At 42.5% G+C, this 18,832-nt stretch overlaps 1 protein-coding gene across 6 annotated transcripts in view; it reads right to left on the reverse strand.

The window, feature by feature from the left end:
* TRAF3IP1 (TRAF3 interacting protein 1) overlaps nucleotides 1-18,832 on the reverse strand; it is a 115,579-nt gene that overhangs the window by 95,773 nt on the left and 974 nt on the right. For 4 of the 6 annotated variants that reach the window (XM_034785351.1, XM_034785350.1, XM_034785346.1 and 1 more), the window contains exons 2-6: nucleotides 17,189-17,257; nucleotides 16,113-16,274; nucleotides 6,566-6,709; nucleotides 5,957-6,439; nucleotides 372-449 (exon numbers count right to left, since the gene is read on the reverse strand). In XM_034785351.1, the coding sequence (XP_034641242.1) occupies nucleotides 372-449; nucleotides 5,957-6,439; nucleotides 6,566-6,709; nucleotides 16,113-16,274; nucleotides 17,189-17,257 (936 nt within the window). Of the gene's footprint in view, nucleotides 1-371; nucleotides 450-5,956; nucleotides 6,440-6,565; nucleotides 6,710-16,112; nucleotides 16,275-17,188; nucleotides 17,258-17,730; nucleotides 17,923-18,832 lie in introns of those variants that run through there. The other 2 variants (XM_034785349.1, XM_034785348.1) reach the window with 2 other exon arrangements.

Raw genomic sequence — 18,832 nt, forward strand, 5'->3', positions numbered from 1 at the left:
ACTGACTCTCATTAAAAAGCCAGCTTCTTGGACATTGGAGCATCCCCAAAACTAGGCCCAGAGTGATATCCCTGCTTTAGCATCCCACAACTTTATATTAATCTAAAACAATTTTTTTTTAAATTGTCACAGCAATCCTCAGGTAACAGACTCCCATAGGTGCTAGAACTAGGGGCGCTTCCGCACCCCCTGGCTTAAAGTGGTTTCCATTATATACAGAGTTTACACTTTGGTTCAATGGCTCTCAGCTCCCAACTATAAAAATTGTTCCAGCTCCACTGCAAACTCCCAGAGCTCAGTATGAGTTAATATATTCTAAAACTTTAAATAGCCAGCTTGATTGTGCTTTTGTATTGCTTTGCAATACTTACCTCTTTATCTGGCTCAGTCTTGGTGTCTTTAGAAGATCTCTCTGTTTTCTTAGCTAAAGTATCCTCAGATCCTGTGGACTGAAGAGAAACAGCTGCTATATATCCAACCACTGAGATACTTAATATCAATATATGACCTACATTAAGCCACTTAAAGGAAAAACCTTGATGATAAAAATCAATATACAGTAATGCTGAGTGTAATAATGAGGCAAGTTTATCGGTCTTCTTTTAACTGTTATCCAGTAGCAATTAGTGGTGTAAGGGTCACCCTTAGGACAAAGGGAGTTCTCTGATGGTGGAGTTTTGGTGGAGTACAGAGCCTGTATAAAAACCTCAGATGGCACCACACACCCAAGTATGCTTCCACTGACAACAAACAAGTAAACCTTTTAAGATGTCACCTTTTCTGAGCAATCCCAGAGGGAAAAGAATCCTCCAGATTGGGGGGATATGTATCTGTAAATTATCTTCTCTCACACAAAAATTAACCTGTCCTCACACTCCAGATGTCCCCTAATCTGGAGTCACTATTGGCAAATGGCAAGCACCGGAAGAGAAACAGAAGCTAGGAAAGATTTAGAGAAAGTTAGCAGGACCCAGCATCCAGAAAGCCTCAGCTTGAGTGATGAAGTGAAAAACAATGAGGAGATGGAACTTAAGACGTTACGAGTTCTAGACAAGAGAAGACCACATGCAGGGAGCAATGACTGGGAATATGTCCCTTGTCTGAGAGAGAACTAACAAGCGTGTGATCCGTTACAGATTCATAGATTCCAAGGCCAAATAGGACCACTGTGATCACCTGAGTTCTTATAGAAGGCAGGCCAGAGGATTTCCCCAAATTAATTCCTAGAGCAAATTTTTTTTGGAAAAAATAATAATCTTGATTTAAAAGTTGCCAGTGAGGGAGAATCCACCACAACCCTTGGTAAATTGTTCCAATGATTAGTTACCCTCACTGTTAAATATGTACCCCTTATTTCCGGTCTGAATTTGTCTAGCTTCAACTTCCACTCACTGGATCATATTATACCTTTTTCTGCTAGAACCCATTCTTCATGGGTTACCTAGGGAGGTGGTGTAATCTCCTTCCTCAGAGGTTTTTAAGGTCAGGCTTGACAAAGCCCTGGCTGGGATGATTTAGTTGGGAATTGGTCCTGCTTTGAGCAGGGGGTTGGACTAGATGACCTCCTGAGGTCCCTTCCAACCCTGCTATTCTATGAGTCTAGTCTAGGATTCTATGATTGAAGAGCCCATTATTAAATATTTGTTCCCCTATAGGTACTTATAGACTGTAATCAAGTCACCTCTTAACCTTCTCTTTGTTAAGTGCTAAATAGATTGAACTCCACGAGTCTATTACTATAAGGCATGTTTTCTAATCTTTTAATTAGGGCTGTCAAGCGATTCAAAAAATTAATCGCAATTAATCACAATGTTAAACAATAACAGAATACCATTTATTTAAATATTTTTGTATGTTTTCTACATTTTCAAATATATTGATTTCAATTACAACACAGAATACAAAATGTACAGCAATTCATACAGCTCACTTTATATTTATTTTTCATTACAAGTATTTGCACTATAAAAAACAAAAGAAATAGTATTTTTTAATTCACCTAATACAACTACTGTAGTGCAATCTTTTTATCATGAAACTTACAAATGTAGATTTATGTACCAAAAAAACTGCATTCAAAAATAAAACTAAGTAAAATTTTAGAACCTGCAAGTCCACTCAGTCCTACTTCTTGTTCAGTCAATCGCTCAGACGAACAAAGTTTGTTTACATTTGCAGGAGATAATGCTGCCCGCTTCTTGTTTACAATGTCAGCTGAAAGTGAGAACAGGCATTCGCATGGCACTGTTGTAGCTGGTGTCGGAAGGTATTTATGTGCCAGATGCGCTAAAGATTCATATATCCCGTCATTCTTCGACCACCATTCCAGGGGACACACATCCATGCTGATGCTCAATAACAATCCAAAGCAGCTTTCTTTTTTGATGGTTTGGGTCCTGTAGTTTCTGCATCAGAGTGTTGCTCTTTTAAGACTTCTGAGAGCATGTGGGGGAGGTTTAGGTTGGATATTAGGAAAAACGTTTTCACTAGGAGGGTGGTGAAGCACTGGAATGGGTTACCTAGGGAAGTGGTGGAATCTCCTTCCTTAAAGGTTTTTAAGGTCAGTCTTAAATGAATGTTTAGCATATCTGGCACAAATACCTTGCAATGCCAGCTACAAAAGTGCCATGCAAATTCCTGTTCTCACTTTCTGGTGACATTATAAACAAGAAGCGTGCAGCATGATCTCCTGCAAATGTAAGCAAACTTGTTTGTCTGAGCGATTGGCTGAGCAAGAAGGAGGACTGAGTGGACTTGTAAGCTCTGAAGTTTTAAATTGTTTTGTTTTTGCCTGCAGTTATGTAACAAAAAAATTTCTACATTTGTAAGTTGCACTTTCACAACAAAGAGGTTGCACACTACAGTACTTGTATGAGGTGAATTGAAAAATATTTTTGTTTATAATTATTACAGTGCAAATATTTAGAATCAAAATAATATACATTTTGATTTCAATTACAACACAGAATACAATATATATAGAAAAACATCCAAAATATTTAATAAATTTCAATTGGCATGCTATTGTTCAACAGTGTGATTAAAACTGCCATTAATTTTTTGAGTTAATCGCATGAATTAACTGTGATTAATCGACAGTCCTACTTTTAAACATTCTTGTGGCCCTTCTGTGAACCTTCTTACATTTATCAACATCCTTCTTGAATTGTGGACATCACACTGGACACAGTATTCCAGCAGCAGCTGCACCATTGCCAATATAGCAGTAAAATAACCTTTCTACCCCAGATTGAGATTCCTCTGTTTATGCAGCCAAGGATTGCACTAGCCCTTTTGGCCACAGCATCAGACTGGAAGCTCATCGTCAACTACCATCCCCAAATCTTTTTCAGAGTCACTGCATCCCAGGATAGAGTCCCTCATCTTGTTAGTATGGCCTGCATTCTTTGTTCCTAGATGTATACATTCACATTTAGCCATATTAAAATGCCATATTGTTTGATCTGGATTGCTTGGTAACCTGGGTGCAAACAATCTATATCAGTGTCCCGTCCTCATGATGATTTACCTCTCCCCAATTTGTCTCATCTGCAAACTTTATCAGTAATAAAATAGCACAGCGGTGAGAACCAATTCCTCTGGGATCCCACTAGAAACACACATATTGGATGATGATTCCCCATTTTGAGACCTATCAGTCAGCTTTTAAGCAATTTAATGTGTACCATGTTGACTTTATTTCATTCTAGTTTTTAAATCAAAATGTCATGCGGTACAAGTCAGATGATTTACAGAAGTCTATTACATCAACACTATTACTTTCATCAACCAAACTTGTAATAGGATCAAAAAGATCTATCAAGTTAGCTTGACAGGATCTGGTTTCCATAAACCCATGTTGAGTGGCATCTAGTAATGGATCAATACTATTGTTAGGATTCTTTTTGTTCCTAATATACTTTTAAAAACTCCTTATTGTTCTTAACTCTGCCGACCATAGATTTCTCCTTGTGTCCCTTCACACCCCGTATAAATTTTCCACAATTCCTGTATTTATATACATTGGTATATAGGTAATTATAGGGAATTTATTCTTTTCATGTCCTTTGGTTCCTTACATCCTGCTGGACATAATACCCCCGTAGGAGGGAAATGGCTTGATGCTGGTGGACTTCCTTTCAGCACTCCCAGCAAGAACAAAGCTGGAACCAAGCAATCAAGTCTAAAGACAGACAGCCACAAGAAAGACCAAATGGGCCAAGCTTCTATACTAACTGCCCTACTGCCATTCAGAAAAGCAATGCCAATTTGATGATCAGGAAGTACAATACAGAACCTAACGGCTCAAAGTAAGGTATCACGGAGGAGGTGGGATTTCCACAAAGACCTGACGTTATCAAGGCTTTCTAGCACATAGTAGTATTCAGCTATTTTACCACTAGGGGATTTAAGTGCTAATGGTCCCATATGTCCGTGTTTCTCAAACAAGGGGTCTCTACCCATAAGTGGGTCGTGGGAAGGTTGCAGATGGGTCACAGAGCCCTAGGCCAATGTACATTTCTCCCTGCCCCAAGCACTGCATCCTGACACGTGGCGTAACCATTGGACGACAGAGCCAGCCCCATGAGACAAGAGCCACCTCTGCAGGCTGAGCGCAGGACAGGCTCATTATCCATCCCCCACCTCCTCTAGGGCATCCCTCCATACCTGTCCAGGATCAGGGCTGCAGTGCTAGGATGGAAGGTGCATATATGTAATGCTGGGTGGCAAAAGACAAAATGCAGTTGGTGGATCACGTCAGTAAAAAGTTTGAAAACCATTGCCATGTGTTATTCCTCCTGGAGAAACTTAAAAACTTCAGAGGGAACATTTCCTCTAATGGCACTCCAAGAGGGTGTTGGTGTGTCATTGGAGATTTAAAATTATTACACCATCTACTCTACTTTCGCCATAAATTTTGTTTTTTCACAGACGACATCAGGATATCTACCACTGGCAATTACATGGACTGATTTATTGGTGAGAAGAGAGTCAGCTGAAGAGAGTCAGGCCTGTAAAGACAGTCACCATTGTCAGATCCAGCAAAGAAGCAACCTGGAGTAGATTTTTGTCCCTGACACAGTTGTAGCAGTTGAAAGATTTCTTGACTGACAACCAGAAGTAAACAATCTAGAATGGGCAATAGCTTTCCAGAGAAAAATTATGTTATAAATCAGAGGCGGCAGCTATTGGTTTGTGTTTTGTGGTTTAATAATGAGAGCCCTTCCCCCTCAGCAATCATTTTAACAAAAGAGAAAGTAGTCCCCTCCTTCTGCATATCTGAACTGTTGCAGGACTGTTTCTTTACTGAGACCCTGCTGCTACTGTCTACAAGGACTCCAATATATCACAAAAATATTTTCAACAGCTGCCATTTGTAGGGAGGATGCTGGTTATGTGGTCGCTTCCAGGACTCAGATGCCCAAGATCCTCTTAGCTAGAATACACAATGCTTCAAATGAGATGCAAGGGGTTCCACTACCTTCAAGGTTTTGATATGCTCCGAGATGCTCTTTGCTGGATGCCATTTACAAAAGCTGTGTAAAGGCTAGTACAAAGGACACAGTCTTTTTAAGCATGAATAAACAGAATCCAGGATCCACGCCACAGCCCCTTGAGCTGCCTCTGCAAAGCAGCGTTCAGCTGGAGGTATGCAGAGTGTGTATGTGTGCATGCAATCACAATCCATGTTAATTGCTACAAAAAAAGAAGGGAGAGGGGAAAGGGATTTTGAAGACAGGAAAGAGTCTCCATTACTTTTAATTTAATGAAGCAAGCAGGTTTTTGCTTAGTGAAAACAAAGACACTTAAGAATCGTTAAATTAACCACAGACAACCAAGAATGCCAGATGAAGATATGTGCAAACGTGATATAAAGACACAGACTTAATCAATACCACAGGGCTGAGAGCACACATTAGTAAGGGGCCTTTTTCCATAAGAGTGTTTGTTTTACCTTTTTTTCTGCTTTATCCGTTCCTCGTTCTTTCAAGCGTTCCCCATCTTTGCCTCGTTCCCTTCGTCTGTCCCTCTCTCTTTCTTTTCCCCTATCTCTGTCTTTCTCACGGTCTTTGTCCCTGCCCTTCTCTTTGTCCCTTTCTTTCAATTTTTCCTTTTCTTTTCCTCCTTCATTTTTTCTTTCCTTCTCCTGTCCTTTATCATGTTCCAGATCTTTTTCTCGTTCCACATCTCCTTTTTCTTTGTCTCTACTTTTTTCTGTTTCTCTTCCTTGTTTGGAGGTTCTGTTCTTGCTTCTCTCTCTTTCATGCTTTTCATCTTCTCTAAAATTGTCCGCTTCAAGGTCTTTGTGCCTGTCCTCATTATCTTTATGCTTGTCTCTCTCCTTTTCTTTTTGTTTCTTCTCTTCTTCTTTCAACTCTTCTCTAGGTTTTCTGTCTCGGCTTGTACTTCTATCTTTTATTTCATTGTCCCCTCTACCCTAAAAATAGAGTAGAAAGCAATATATTAAACTATAGCACAAGCCAGTTCCATTACACAGTATTTATCACCCCAAAATATTTCTAGCTGTAGTCCATTTTCCCCCCAGAAATGCAGCAAAGCCCACCTCTTTATCCTTATGGCTTTTTTGTTCTTCTGCCCTGGATTCTCTGTTTTCTTTATCTTGAGATTTAGAAGTAGATGGTGGCTTTCCTTTGATATCAGCTTTCTCCCCAGCAAGCACCCTCTTCACAGCATCATCACTGGACAACTGTAGAGAAGATTAAATCCACTGAAAATTAGCCTGTGTTACTTTATTAAATACAATCTGAATTTCTAATTCTGCAGTTCCCAGGATGATTTTTAAGGAATCGTATGTGTTTTATGCTACTCCTTTCATTCAAAGACAATACACCAATTTAAGTCAACTGCTTTCTTGTGCCTCTTTTTTAATAATTTGACTGTATCCACCAAAGCTATCCATATATTCTGTGATTTTTTCTATTAATATTACATGTTTCCAATGCTAATTAGTCTCATTACTAGGTCTTTTACCTTTTATCTGTAATAATAATGTGGATTATTTTGAAAGTCCATATCTACCATATTATGACTGCTACATGGGTTAAACATTCCTAACCCTACAATGCCACATTTAGATATACTCTGATGTGGCTCCATTTTAACCAACAGACTGTTTCATTTTAAAGATAACATTTTTTAAAAAAATGTTAGGAAACCTATACTGAGGAGGACTTCAAACCGAATTTAGTGACCATGTTAAAAGAAGCCCTCAAGTGTCCCATTAAATTTGATTCAGCTTTGAAAACTACTAAGCAAACAATTTTTACCAGTCCATTTGGGTGACTGCTGAAGTCAGGTCTCAGTTTCTGCACAACGATGACCATGAGTTCTGTTATACCAAGATCTGAGTATATATACTGAGGTGACCATACCCTTTCTGCTCAACCTTGCTCTTCCGGAAAGAGAACTGGATTTTTAAGATCACTGGAACTGCTTTTGCCCCTCATGATAACTCAGTACAGAGGAGTCAGGCACCCGGGCCCCTCTGATTCCCTCTTGGTATACAATTGGAGAAGGATGAATTTTTGTGGGTTTTCACATTGAGTCACTAGAATCTGAACAACATTAGTGACATTGGCCTCATTTATAGAAACAATAAACAGCATGAGATTAGCACTAAAAGTCTTAATTTAAACAGTCTTGAGACCAGAGGATCCTTTGCACACAACAGACCAAGTTTGATATTTTCACAATCATAAAAATCAATAGGATAATTATCTCAACCCCATTAGTCTCAGTCGACTGAGACTACTTTCAGGATATTGTATCTTGTCAAAAATTCCCAAAGAAATTCGGGGTCAAGAACATTATCTAAGCAATCCAAAGCCTGTTTCCTAGATTCTCCCTCCCTTATTTCAAACAAGAAAGAAGCTAACGCAATTGATTTATTGAAAAGCTATGGGAAGGGCTCACATGCAATATGAACTTCAAAAACTACTGGATTACCAAAAAGTCAATTTGAATCATCCTCATTACAATCCTTAAACACTACAGTGTTTTATAAATAATGTCCTTAAATACTTCACTATCATTACCCCAAGTGTTTTGGACCATTAATACAGTATTTTCTTTTATGAAAGGGAAGAACTCTGCAGGAGAATAGAATCTGTCCATCTGTTCTTGTTCAGATCACCGATCAGGCTGAGGCTATGATCAAGGAGGGCATCAGTGGATAAAGAGCTCAAGAAGATTAGACTTATTTCAAAAGCTCTACAGTGACTATAAGCAAAAAACAGGAATACAACAGGTTATATTAAAGGCAACAGTTGTTTTAAAACCCATCAGTTTCCAAGGTTACTAAGATATGGGATCTAATGTCTCCATTGCCACTTTTTTGCATACTTGGAGGAAAGAGTGGCTTCTTTACAGTAAGAACCTCCATTTGTGATTTTAAAAGGTTGAAAGATTTTGAAAAATAAGTGCCTAAAGATATGCTCATCAACTCATTTAGGTGCATAAATGGCCCAATGGTACATTGAAAATCTGGAAATTCATACTTAGAAAATGCTTGTGGATTCTGTTGTAATTAAACCAAAGAGTATTCCATGTTCACCTAATATGGTGATGATATAGCCAAAGTTTATAGGCCAGATCCTCAATTTATGTAAACAGCTCAACTGATTTCCATGGAGTTACAATGCTTTACATCAGTTAAGGATCAGGCCATATGTACTTTTAGTTATGTTATACTGCAGTTAACACAACAGTACAATTCATATATTGAGTAAATACAAATAGTGGATGAGTTTTCATACAGTTTGTCATATCCATGAATCAGTTTAAACTAAATGGAAGGATAAACAAGGGTCCTTGATTTCAAAAGGACAAACTAAAAAAAAATTAAGGAATTTAGTTACAGAAGAGGACTACACTGACTAATGTAAGGATACAGATACTCAGGCCTGTCTGTAAAGGCCCATACTTCAAGAATTTGTGTGTATTCTTATCAGTTAGGTAGTTATAGAGGTATAAAAGAAAGAAAGAATCAAAAGCACTTTCTGTATGTGTAAGGGCCTTCTCTTCTGTAACAGTCTGAGGCCTGGTTCTTAGGCTAAGGCTTTCGGCTAAGCAGCAGAGGCAGCCATAAACTGGGAAGTGAACGGTCACATCCTCACATTCCAAATTAGTCACATGGAAATAAGGTGCTAGTGGGCTGTTAGAAATACAATTCTGTCCTGATATTCCTACTATCTACAGAGAAAGGAAAGAGCTTAGAACTTGTAACAGGAAATTTAGTTTGATACTTTTCTGTCTGGTAAGAACTCACTTATCAATAGACACAGCTGGAAAACCCTTATGTCTGTATAGATGTAGTTGTGAAATCCTCACTTCTGTATTGTTTTGTATGTTTATTTGCATGGTCTCTGTCTGGTTCTGTAATTGTTTCTGTCTGCTGTATAATTAATTTTGTTGGGTGTAAACCAATTAAGGTGGTGGAATATAATTGGTTAAATAACCGTGTTACAGTATGTTAGGATTGGTTAGTTACATTTCAGTAAAATGATTGGTTAAGGTATAGCTAAGCAGAACTCAAGTTTTACTATATAGTCTGCAGTAGGGTTACCATATTTCTACAACCAAAAAAGAGGACACTGGGGGGGGGGGGGCAGGAGCCCCGCTCTAGCCCCGCCCCTGGCCCCACCCTCATCCACTCCCTCCCACTTCCCACCCCGATTGCCCCCCTCAGAACCCCCAACCCCCCCGCTCCTTGTCCCCTGACTGCCCCCTCCTGGGACCCCTGCCACTAACTGCCCCCTAGGACCCCACCGCTTATCTAAGCCCCCCTGCTTCTTGTCCCCTGACTGCCCCCCTCCTGAGAATGCCCTACGACCCTACCTGTCCCCTGACTGCCCCGACCCTTATCCACACTCCCACCCCATATTCACACCCCTGCCCCCAGACAGACCCCCGGGGACTCCCATGCCCTATCCAACTGCTCCCTGCCCCTGACAGGACCCCCAGAACTCCTGACCCATCCAACCCCCTCTGCTACCTGCCTGCCTCAACCCCTCTCCACACCCCTGCCCCCTGACAGCCCCCCCAGAACCCCAGACCCATCTAACCCCCCCGCTCCCTGTCCCTGACTGTCCCAACCCCTCTCCACACCCTTGCCCCCCTGACAGCCCCCCCCCAACTCCCGACCCATCCAACACCCCCTCCCTGTCCCCTGACCAGGGCCAGCTTTAAAGAGCCCAGGAATCGGGCTGCGCTCCGGCCGGGGTTGCGGGGCTTGGGGCCGGGCCGGAGGTGCTCGGCCGGGGGTGCTGGGGCCCGAGCCAGGCCGGGGGTGCTGGGGCCCGAGCCGGGCCCGGTCCGGGCCAGGGGTGCTGGGGCCCGAGCCGGGCCAGGGGTGCTGGGGCCCGAGCCGGGCCGGGTTCGGGCCGGGGGTGCTGCTGGGGTCCGAGCCGGGCCAGTGCTGTTGTGGCCCGAGCCGGGCCGGGTCCGGGCTGGGGGTGCTGGGGCCCAAGCCGGGCCGGAGCCGCTGGGGCAGCCGGGCGTCGCTCAGCCAGGGCCGCGCCACCCCGGAGCTCTCCTCCTCACGCCCCCCCACCCCAGCTTACCTGCTGCTGCCTCCCGCTTGCCCCTGCTTCTTTTCACACTTCCCGCGAAGCTCTGATTCGCGGGAAGCAGGGGAGGGGGAGGAGCAGGGGGGCGGAGTGTTCAGGGGAGGGGAGGAGGGGGAAGACAGCTGCAGGGCCGGGGGCGTGCTATGGCTGCAGGGGATGCGGGGAGCCAGGAAGGGGCTTTGGCTGCCCAGCGGCACTTGGCCGCTGCTTTTCTATCTATAAATAGCCGACCGGGGGGGAATTCCGGACATTTTTAGATTTTTAAAAATCCCTCCCGGGCGGCTATTTATAGACCGAAAAGCCGGACATGTCCAGGGAAATCTGGACATATGGTAGCCCTAGTCTGCAGTCAATCAGGAAGTAAGGGGGGGGAAAATGGGAACAGGGAATGGGGGTGGGGAAATTGGAATCATGTTTTGGTAAGGGGGGAAATGGGAACAGAGATGGCTCTGTGGTGTCACAGCTGGGAAGGGGGACACTGAGGAAGGAAACTGGAATCATGCTTGCTGGAAGTTCACCCCAATAAACATCGAATTGTTTGCGCCTTTGGACTTTGGGAATTGTTGCTCTCCGTTCATGCGAGAAGGACCAGGGAAGTGGGAAGGTGAAGGAATAAGCCCCCTAACAACTAACCCAAGGATCTGAATGTAGAAGAGGCTTGGAACCACTTTAACTCAAAGTTGCAGGAACTATCTGGGGCTGCCTCCTGAGCATGGGGGGGAAAAAAATCATAGGAAGGGTTGCAGATAGGGCTGTCAATTCTTCACAGTTAACTCACGCGATTAACTCAAAAAAATTAATCGTGATTAATCGCACTTATAACAATAGAATACCAATTGAAATGTATTAAATATTTTTGGATGTTTTTCTACATTTTCAATATTGATTTCAATGACAACACAGAATACAAAGTGCACAGTGCTCACTTTATATTATTATTTTTATTACAAATATATGCACTGTAAAAATGATAAAAGAAATAGTATTTTTCAATTCACCTCATACAAGTACTGAAGTGCAATCTCTTTATCGTGAAAGTGTAACTTACAAATGCAGATTTTTTTTGGTTACATAACTGTACTCAAAAATAAAACAGTGTAAAACCTTAGAGCCTACAAGGCCACTTAGTCCTACTTCTTATTCTGCCAATCGCTAAGACAAATAAGTTTGTTTACATTGATGGGAGATAATGCTGCCTGATTCTTATTTACAATGTCACCTGAAAGCCGGCACTGCAAGGTATTTACATGCCAGGTATGCTAAACAAACATTCATATGCCCCTTCCATCCTTCAGCCACCATTCCAGAGGACATGCTTCTATGCTGATCATGCTCGTTAAAAAAATAATGCATCAATTAAATTTGCGACTATACTCCTTGGGGGGGGAATTGTATGTCTCCTGCTCTGTTTTACCCACATTCTGCATATATTTCATGTTATAGCAGTCTCAGATGATGACCCAGCACATGTTCATTTTAAGAACACCTTCACAGCAGATTTGAGAAAACGCAAAGAAGGTACCAATGTGAGATTTCTAAAAATAACTACAGCACATAAGAATCTGTTTAAGAATCAAGACCAAACCAAGGTTTAAGAATCTGAAGTGCTGTCCAAAATCTGAGAGGGACAAGGTGTGGAGCATGCTTTTAGAAATCTTAAAAGAGCACCACTCTGATGCAGAAACCCAAAACACCAAAAAAGAAAATCAACCTTCTGCTGGTGGCATCTGACTCTCAAGATGAAAATGAAAATGTGTCAGACTGAACTGCTTTGGATCATCAAGCAGAACCCATCATCAGCATGGAAGCATGACCTCTGGAATTGTGGTCGAAGAATGAAGGGACATATGACTCTTTAGTGTATCTGGCACGTAAATATCTTGCAACGCCCGCTACAACAGTGGCATGCGAACGCCTGTTCTTACTTTCAGGTGACATTGTAAACAAGAAGCAAGCAGCATTACCTCCTGCAAATTGTAACCAACCTTGTTTTTCTGAGCGATTGGCTGACCAAGAAGTAGGACTGAGTGGACTTGTAGGCTCTAAAGTTCTACATAGCATTCAAAAATAAAAGTTTTTTTTGTATATAATTCTACATTTGTAAATTCAACTTTCATGGTAAAGAGATTGTACTACAGTACTTGTATGAGGTGAATTGCAAAATACAATTTTTTTTTTTACTTTTTCCAGTGCAAATATTTGTAATAAAATATAAATATAAAGTGAGCACTGTACACGTTGTATTCCATGTTGTAATTGAAATTAATATATTTGAAAATGTAGTAAGCATCCAAAAATATTTAAAATAAATGGTATTCTATTGTTTAATCACACAATTAATTGCGATTAATTTTTTTAATCACTTGACAGCCCTAGTTGCAGACCAAACTGAGGGCCAAGCATCTCAAACCGGTAATTAAGAGAAAGCAGACCACCTGCCTATAAGGAATAGAAGGGATGGATCAGCAAGGAAAAATATCTCTTGGAAGTCAGAAAGTGTAGGGGGAAAAGTAAAAATTGCCAAAAGCCAAGCAGAGTTGGAACTGGCAAGGGAAATTAAAACCCAATAGTAAAAGGTTTTAGCTATATAAAGAAAAAGAAAACAAGGAAAGAAGAAGTGCGACTGCTAACCAGTGAGGATGGGGTGGAGATGACAGCTAATCTAGGAATGGCCCAACACCTAAATGAATACGTTGCCTCAGTTTTTGGTAAGAGCAATGAGGAGCTTGGGGACAGTGGCAGGATCATTAATGGAAACAAGGATATGGAAGTAGAAATCACCATATCCGAGGTAGAAGTCAAATTCAAACATCTTAACGGGACCAAATCCAGGGGGCCTGGATAATCTCCATCCAAGATTATTAAAGGAACTGGCACATGAAATTTCAAGCCCAATAGCAAGGATTTTTAATGAATCCATAAAGTCGGGGGTCAGATGCTATGACTGAACAATTTCTAGTATAGTACCTATATTTAAGAAAGGGGAAAAAGGCAATGCAGGAAACTACAAACCATTAGTTTGACCTCAATTGTATGCAAAATCTTAGAACAAATTTTGAAAGAGAAAGTAGTTAAGGGCATACAGGTAAGTGGTAATTGGGATAAAATACAACATGGTTTTACAAAAGGTTGACCATGCCAGACTAACCTGATCTCTTTCTTTGAGAAGATAAGCGATTCTCTAGACAAAGGAAATGGAGTAGATCTAATCTACCTGAATTCAGTAAGGCATTGATACAGTTCCACGTGAGAAATTAGTTAAATTAGGGATTAATACAGGAAACGAACTGGTTAAAAGGAGACTACAACCAGTCATCCTGAAAGATGAATGGTCAGACTGGAGGGAGGTTACTAGTAGAGTTCCTCAGGGATCGGTCTTGGGACCAATCTTATTTAACATTTTTATTAATGACCTTGGCACAAGTAGGAGTGTGCTAATAAAATCTGCAGATGACACAAAGTTGGGAGGTATTGGCAATAGAGAGGAGGACTGGAATATCAGACAAGAAGAAGATCTGGAGGACCGTGAAAACTGGATTAATAGAAATGGGATGAAATTTAATAGTACAAAGTGAAAGGTCATACACTTAGGTACTAATAACAAGAACTTTTGCTATAAGCTAAGGATTTATCAGTTGGAAGCAACAGAAGAGGAGAATGACTAATACACCTTGGTCTATTACAGGATAACTATGAGCTGCCAATATGATGCAGCTGTGAAAAAGGCTAATGCACTTGGTGGGGTATTTCCAGTAGAGATAGAGAAGTGTTATTGCCATTACACAAGGCATTGGTGAGACCTCTTTTGGAATACTGTGTGCAATTCTGGTCTCCCATGTTTAAGAAAGATGAATTCAAACTGGAACAGGTGCAGAGAAGGTCTACTAGGATGATCCGAGGAATGGAAAACCTACCTTACGAGAGGAGACTTAAGGACCTTGGATTTGTTTACCCTAACCAAACAAAGGCTAAGGGGAGATATGATTGCTCTCTATAAACACATCAGAGACATAAAAACCAGGGAGGGAGAGGAGTTATTTAAGTCAAAGGACAATGCTGAGATAAGAACAAATAGATATAAACTGGCCGCCAACAAGTTTAGGCTTGAAATTATACGAAGGTTTCTAACCATCAGAGGAGTGAAGTTCTGGAACAGCCTTCCAAGGGAAATAGTGGGGGGCAAAAACCAATTTGTTTCAAGACAGAGCTTGATAAGTTTATGGAGGGGGACGGTATGATGAGATTGCCTACAATGGCATGTGGCCCATCCACGACTGCTATTAGCATTTATCTCCTACAGCCATAGATGGAACACTAGATAGAGAGGGATCTGAATTACTACAGATAATTCTTTCCAGGAGTCTGGTTGGTGGGTCTCACCAACATGCTCAGGGTCTCTAACTGATCGCCATATTTGGGGTTGGGAATGAATTTTCTCCCAGGGCAGATTGGCAGAGACCCGGGTTTTTTCGCCTTCCTCTGCAGCATGGGTCACTGGCTGGTTTGAACTAGGGTAAATGGTGGATTCTCTGTATTTTTAAGTCTTTAAACAATGATTTGAGGATATCAGTAACACAGCCAGAGGTTAACGGTCTTTTACAGAAGTGAGTGGGTAAGATTCCCTGGCCTGTGCTGTGCAGGAGGTCAGACTAGATCAGGGGTGGCCAAACTTCCTGAACTTCCAACCCACATACGACAATCTTCAGAAGTTCGAGAGCTGGGGAGTGCCTGCTGGGGCTCAGGGCTTCAGCCCCATGGGAGGCACCTGCTGGGGCTTGGGGCTTCCGCCCTGCAGAGAAGGGGGTCTCAGGGCCTCAGCCCTATCCCACTCCTGCTGAAGCCCTGAGCCATGGCACATACACCCTATGGGGCTGAAGCCCTGGCAGGCGCCTCCCACAGGGCTGAAGCCCTGAGACCTCCCCACCCCACCCCACTGGTTGCTGGCCCCGCTCAGCCACATGGTGCCGCCAGCCCCACTCAGCCACATGGTGCCGCCGGCCCCGCCCTACATGGTAACTACTGGAGCCAGCGGCAAACTGGGAGCTGCGCCTTGGGTAGAGGCAGCGGCCAACAGCTGAGAGCTGCAGGGAGAGCCACTTCAAGGAGGGGAAGAGAGGGGGTGTGCCTGGGGGGGTATGACTCAAGCTGTTGGGGGGGGGGGGGGGGAAATCTTTAAATTGTGTGCCCCCACTCTCAGCAGGCATCAGTCATCTCTGGCAGAAGCCCTAGCCCCACCACCCCGCCACAGGGCAGAAGCCCTGAGCCCCCCCCCCACACACACACACAGTCTGGTAGGCGAAGAATGGGGGGTTGTGAGGGGCTCCGGGAGCCTCACTTTAACTGTAAAAGAGCTGGATGTGGCTCATGAGTCACAGTTTGACCACCCCTGGACTAGATGACCATGACGGTCCTTTCTGGTCGTGAAGTCTATGAATCACATATTGGTTATGTTTAACAAGAGACACCCACAGGACTGAAAAGGTTGGGAACCATTCATGTAAATCACTGACAGTATGATCATACCTTATTGAGACAGCATTTTCCAATTGCTTGGAGAAACTCATTCGTTCTTTCAGGTTCATGTCCAGCTACAATACGTGCCGGCTTTACTGACAATGGCTCCCCTGTTACCATTATGACAACATCAATAGCCTTCTGGAGAAAGCTGATTTTGGCATCTTTATCCTGGGGGAGGCGGGGGGGGAATTAATGCTATACATTATTAAAAGTCTATTTCACCTCTGATTTATAGCATATTTACAGAAACTTTCCTACATGAAATTATCCATTATTATTACAAAGCATTTTTGTTTTAGAAATAAGCATTTGATAATGGGTAGCTGTTGTAATCCAAAATTAAAATTAAAATATGACTTCCAATTTTTTTACATTGCAATCACTATTTATGAGAGAGACCAGGTAGGTGAAGTAATAAATTTTATAAGACCAACTTCACTTGTTGGAAGGAAGAAGCTTTTGAGCTTCACAGAGCTCTTCCTCAGGTCTGGAGAAGGTAAACAGAGTATCACGGCTAACAAAGTGGGGCAGATTGTTAAGCATAAAAGGTTCACACGTATTGTAGGAGATTGCTTAAAATTAAGAGGGCAGTTTAGCCTGGACACTCTAGTTACCTTCTCCTTGACCTGAGGAAGCTCAAAAGCTTGTGCCTTCCACCAACAGAAGCTGGTCCAATAAAAGATATTACTTGTCTCTCTTATCCTGGGACCAACACAGCAACAGCAACACTGCAAATCATTGTTCATCTCATGTACGTTACAAGATGTGCGGACACTGAGTTCTATTTTCTTGAGCTACATATTAAACAGATTAATTAAAAAAAACAGATAAGTATCTTTCAAACAATTTTGTTTTGTATCTGTACAGTGCCTGGCACAGTGAAGTTTTGATCAGTGACTGGGCACTACCCACAATACAAACATCACCACAATACTTTAAAAAAAGCAGTCCTTGACAACATAACTTTAGAAGAGTGTAGGTTTGTCATAGTAAATAGAATTCAGTGACACATGAATAAGTCACAGTACCTGGTGACAAGTTATAAAGAATTCCTACACAAAATAAGGAAATTTCATACCCACCTTAACATTATCAGATTTCATCTCAAAATCTGTGTAAAGCCCATTCATAAAACCAGTCACTCTAATTACCTTCAAAGCAAAGGAAACGCAGTAAATTACTAAAAAATACTTGAAAGCTTTTGAAAAAACCTTTTATGAGCTTCCTGCAATCATTTGGAGAGATACTATTTCATGCTGAATTATTTTGGGGGCAGTTTTAAAGATCTTCCGTATTGCAATGATCACTTCTGTAATGCGTTTCAATAAGCCATTTAAAATCTTGTCAATTATTACATCTGAGCAGTACTGAAGATTCGTGCATCCCCCTTCTTGTTTTTAAATAGGTAATTAAGGTTCATGCACCCACAAGGCTCTATGCTTTAACTACAGTCTTGATTTATTCTGTTAATGCCTAACTTGGTGGTGGTTGATTTCTTTATAGACATGCACAGACTATCAGTTCAGAGAATTTCAAATTTTCTAGTAAGTAATCCATTTTTCTTTCAAGGAAGGTAAAAAAGCATAAGCTCTGTGAACATCTTCCAGTTTGTAGGAGTGCTTACCTCTTTTATTAAATTTGTCAGAAAATAATATAGTAGACGTTCATTAGTAGCAACATGTCGGTGCCTTTTGCTATGTTGCTCCTAAGCAGCTGTTGCCGAGAGTGCAGACAATTCACAGTAGGGAAATGTTCCCAGGAGAAAGTTGCTCATAAGTAAGGCTACGTTTTAGTCACACGTATTTTTAGTAAAAGTCACGGACAGGTCACAGGCAGTAAACAAAAATTCACGGCCAGTAATCTGTCCGTGACTTCTACTATACATCCCTGACCAAATCGGGTGGGGAGGCGGCTCAGGGGGCGCCGGGGTGCTTGGAGCAGGGGAGGGTAGCCGAGGGGGCACCGTGGATGCTGGGTGGGGTGCAGCACATGGCCTGAGACCCCCACTGGTGCTGGGGATGGTGGGGCTGGCAGGCTCCCTATCCAGCTCCTCGCAGCTCCCCAGAAACGGTGACATATCCCTCCCTCAGCTCCTAGCTCCACATGCCGAACCCCATCCCACACGCACGCACCCAAACTTCTGCTGATGCTGGGAAGGGGATAGGGAGGGGCAAGGGGGCCCGAGATTGCCCCAGCAGCAGCCGGTGTGGCTGGCCCAGGGCTGCCCAAGCCCATCAGGCAGCCCCTGGGCCAGCTGCACGGGCCACTTAGGGTGACCAGATGTCCCGATTTTATAGGGACAGTCCTGATTTTTGGGTCTTTTTCTTATATAGGATCCTATTACCCCCCCACCCCCCGTCCCGATTTTTCACACTTGCTGTCTGGTCACCCTAGGGCCACTGCAGAAGCCACATAATCCGTGACTTCCATGACAAACCCGCAGCCTTACTCATAAGCAGGGGTTGCTCTTACAAGGTTTGCTGCAAACAAGCATCTCCTGTAGTACTAAAGATCAACTGGGATTCTAAAGACCAAAAATACTTTCTACTTTGGCATCATCTTTCATCTGCAGCTGCTAATAAGTTTGATGAAGATGGGCAAAAACTCTTGCCCCCACACATGAGAAAAGGAAGGCAAAAGCATGGCACAGATACTTACTGCAGGGCCGGAAGGGGTTTCTCCTTGCCGTAACAACTCCCCCCCGGCCCGCCCCCCCCCCCCCCCCC

The sequence above is a fragment of the Trachemys scripta genome, chromosome 11 (genome assembly GCF_013100865.1).
Source record: "Trachemys scripta elegans isolate TJP31775 chromosome 11, CAS_Tse_1.0, whole genome shotgun sequence".
Taxonomy (NCBI): Eukaryota; Metazoa; Chordata; order Testudines; family Emydidae; genus Trachemys; species Trachemys scripta.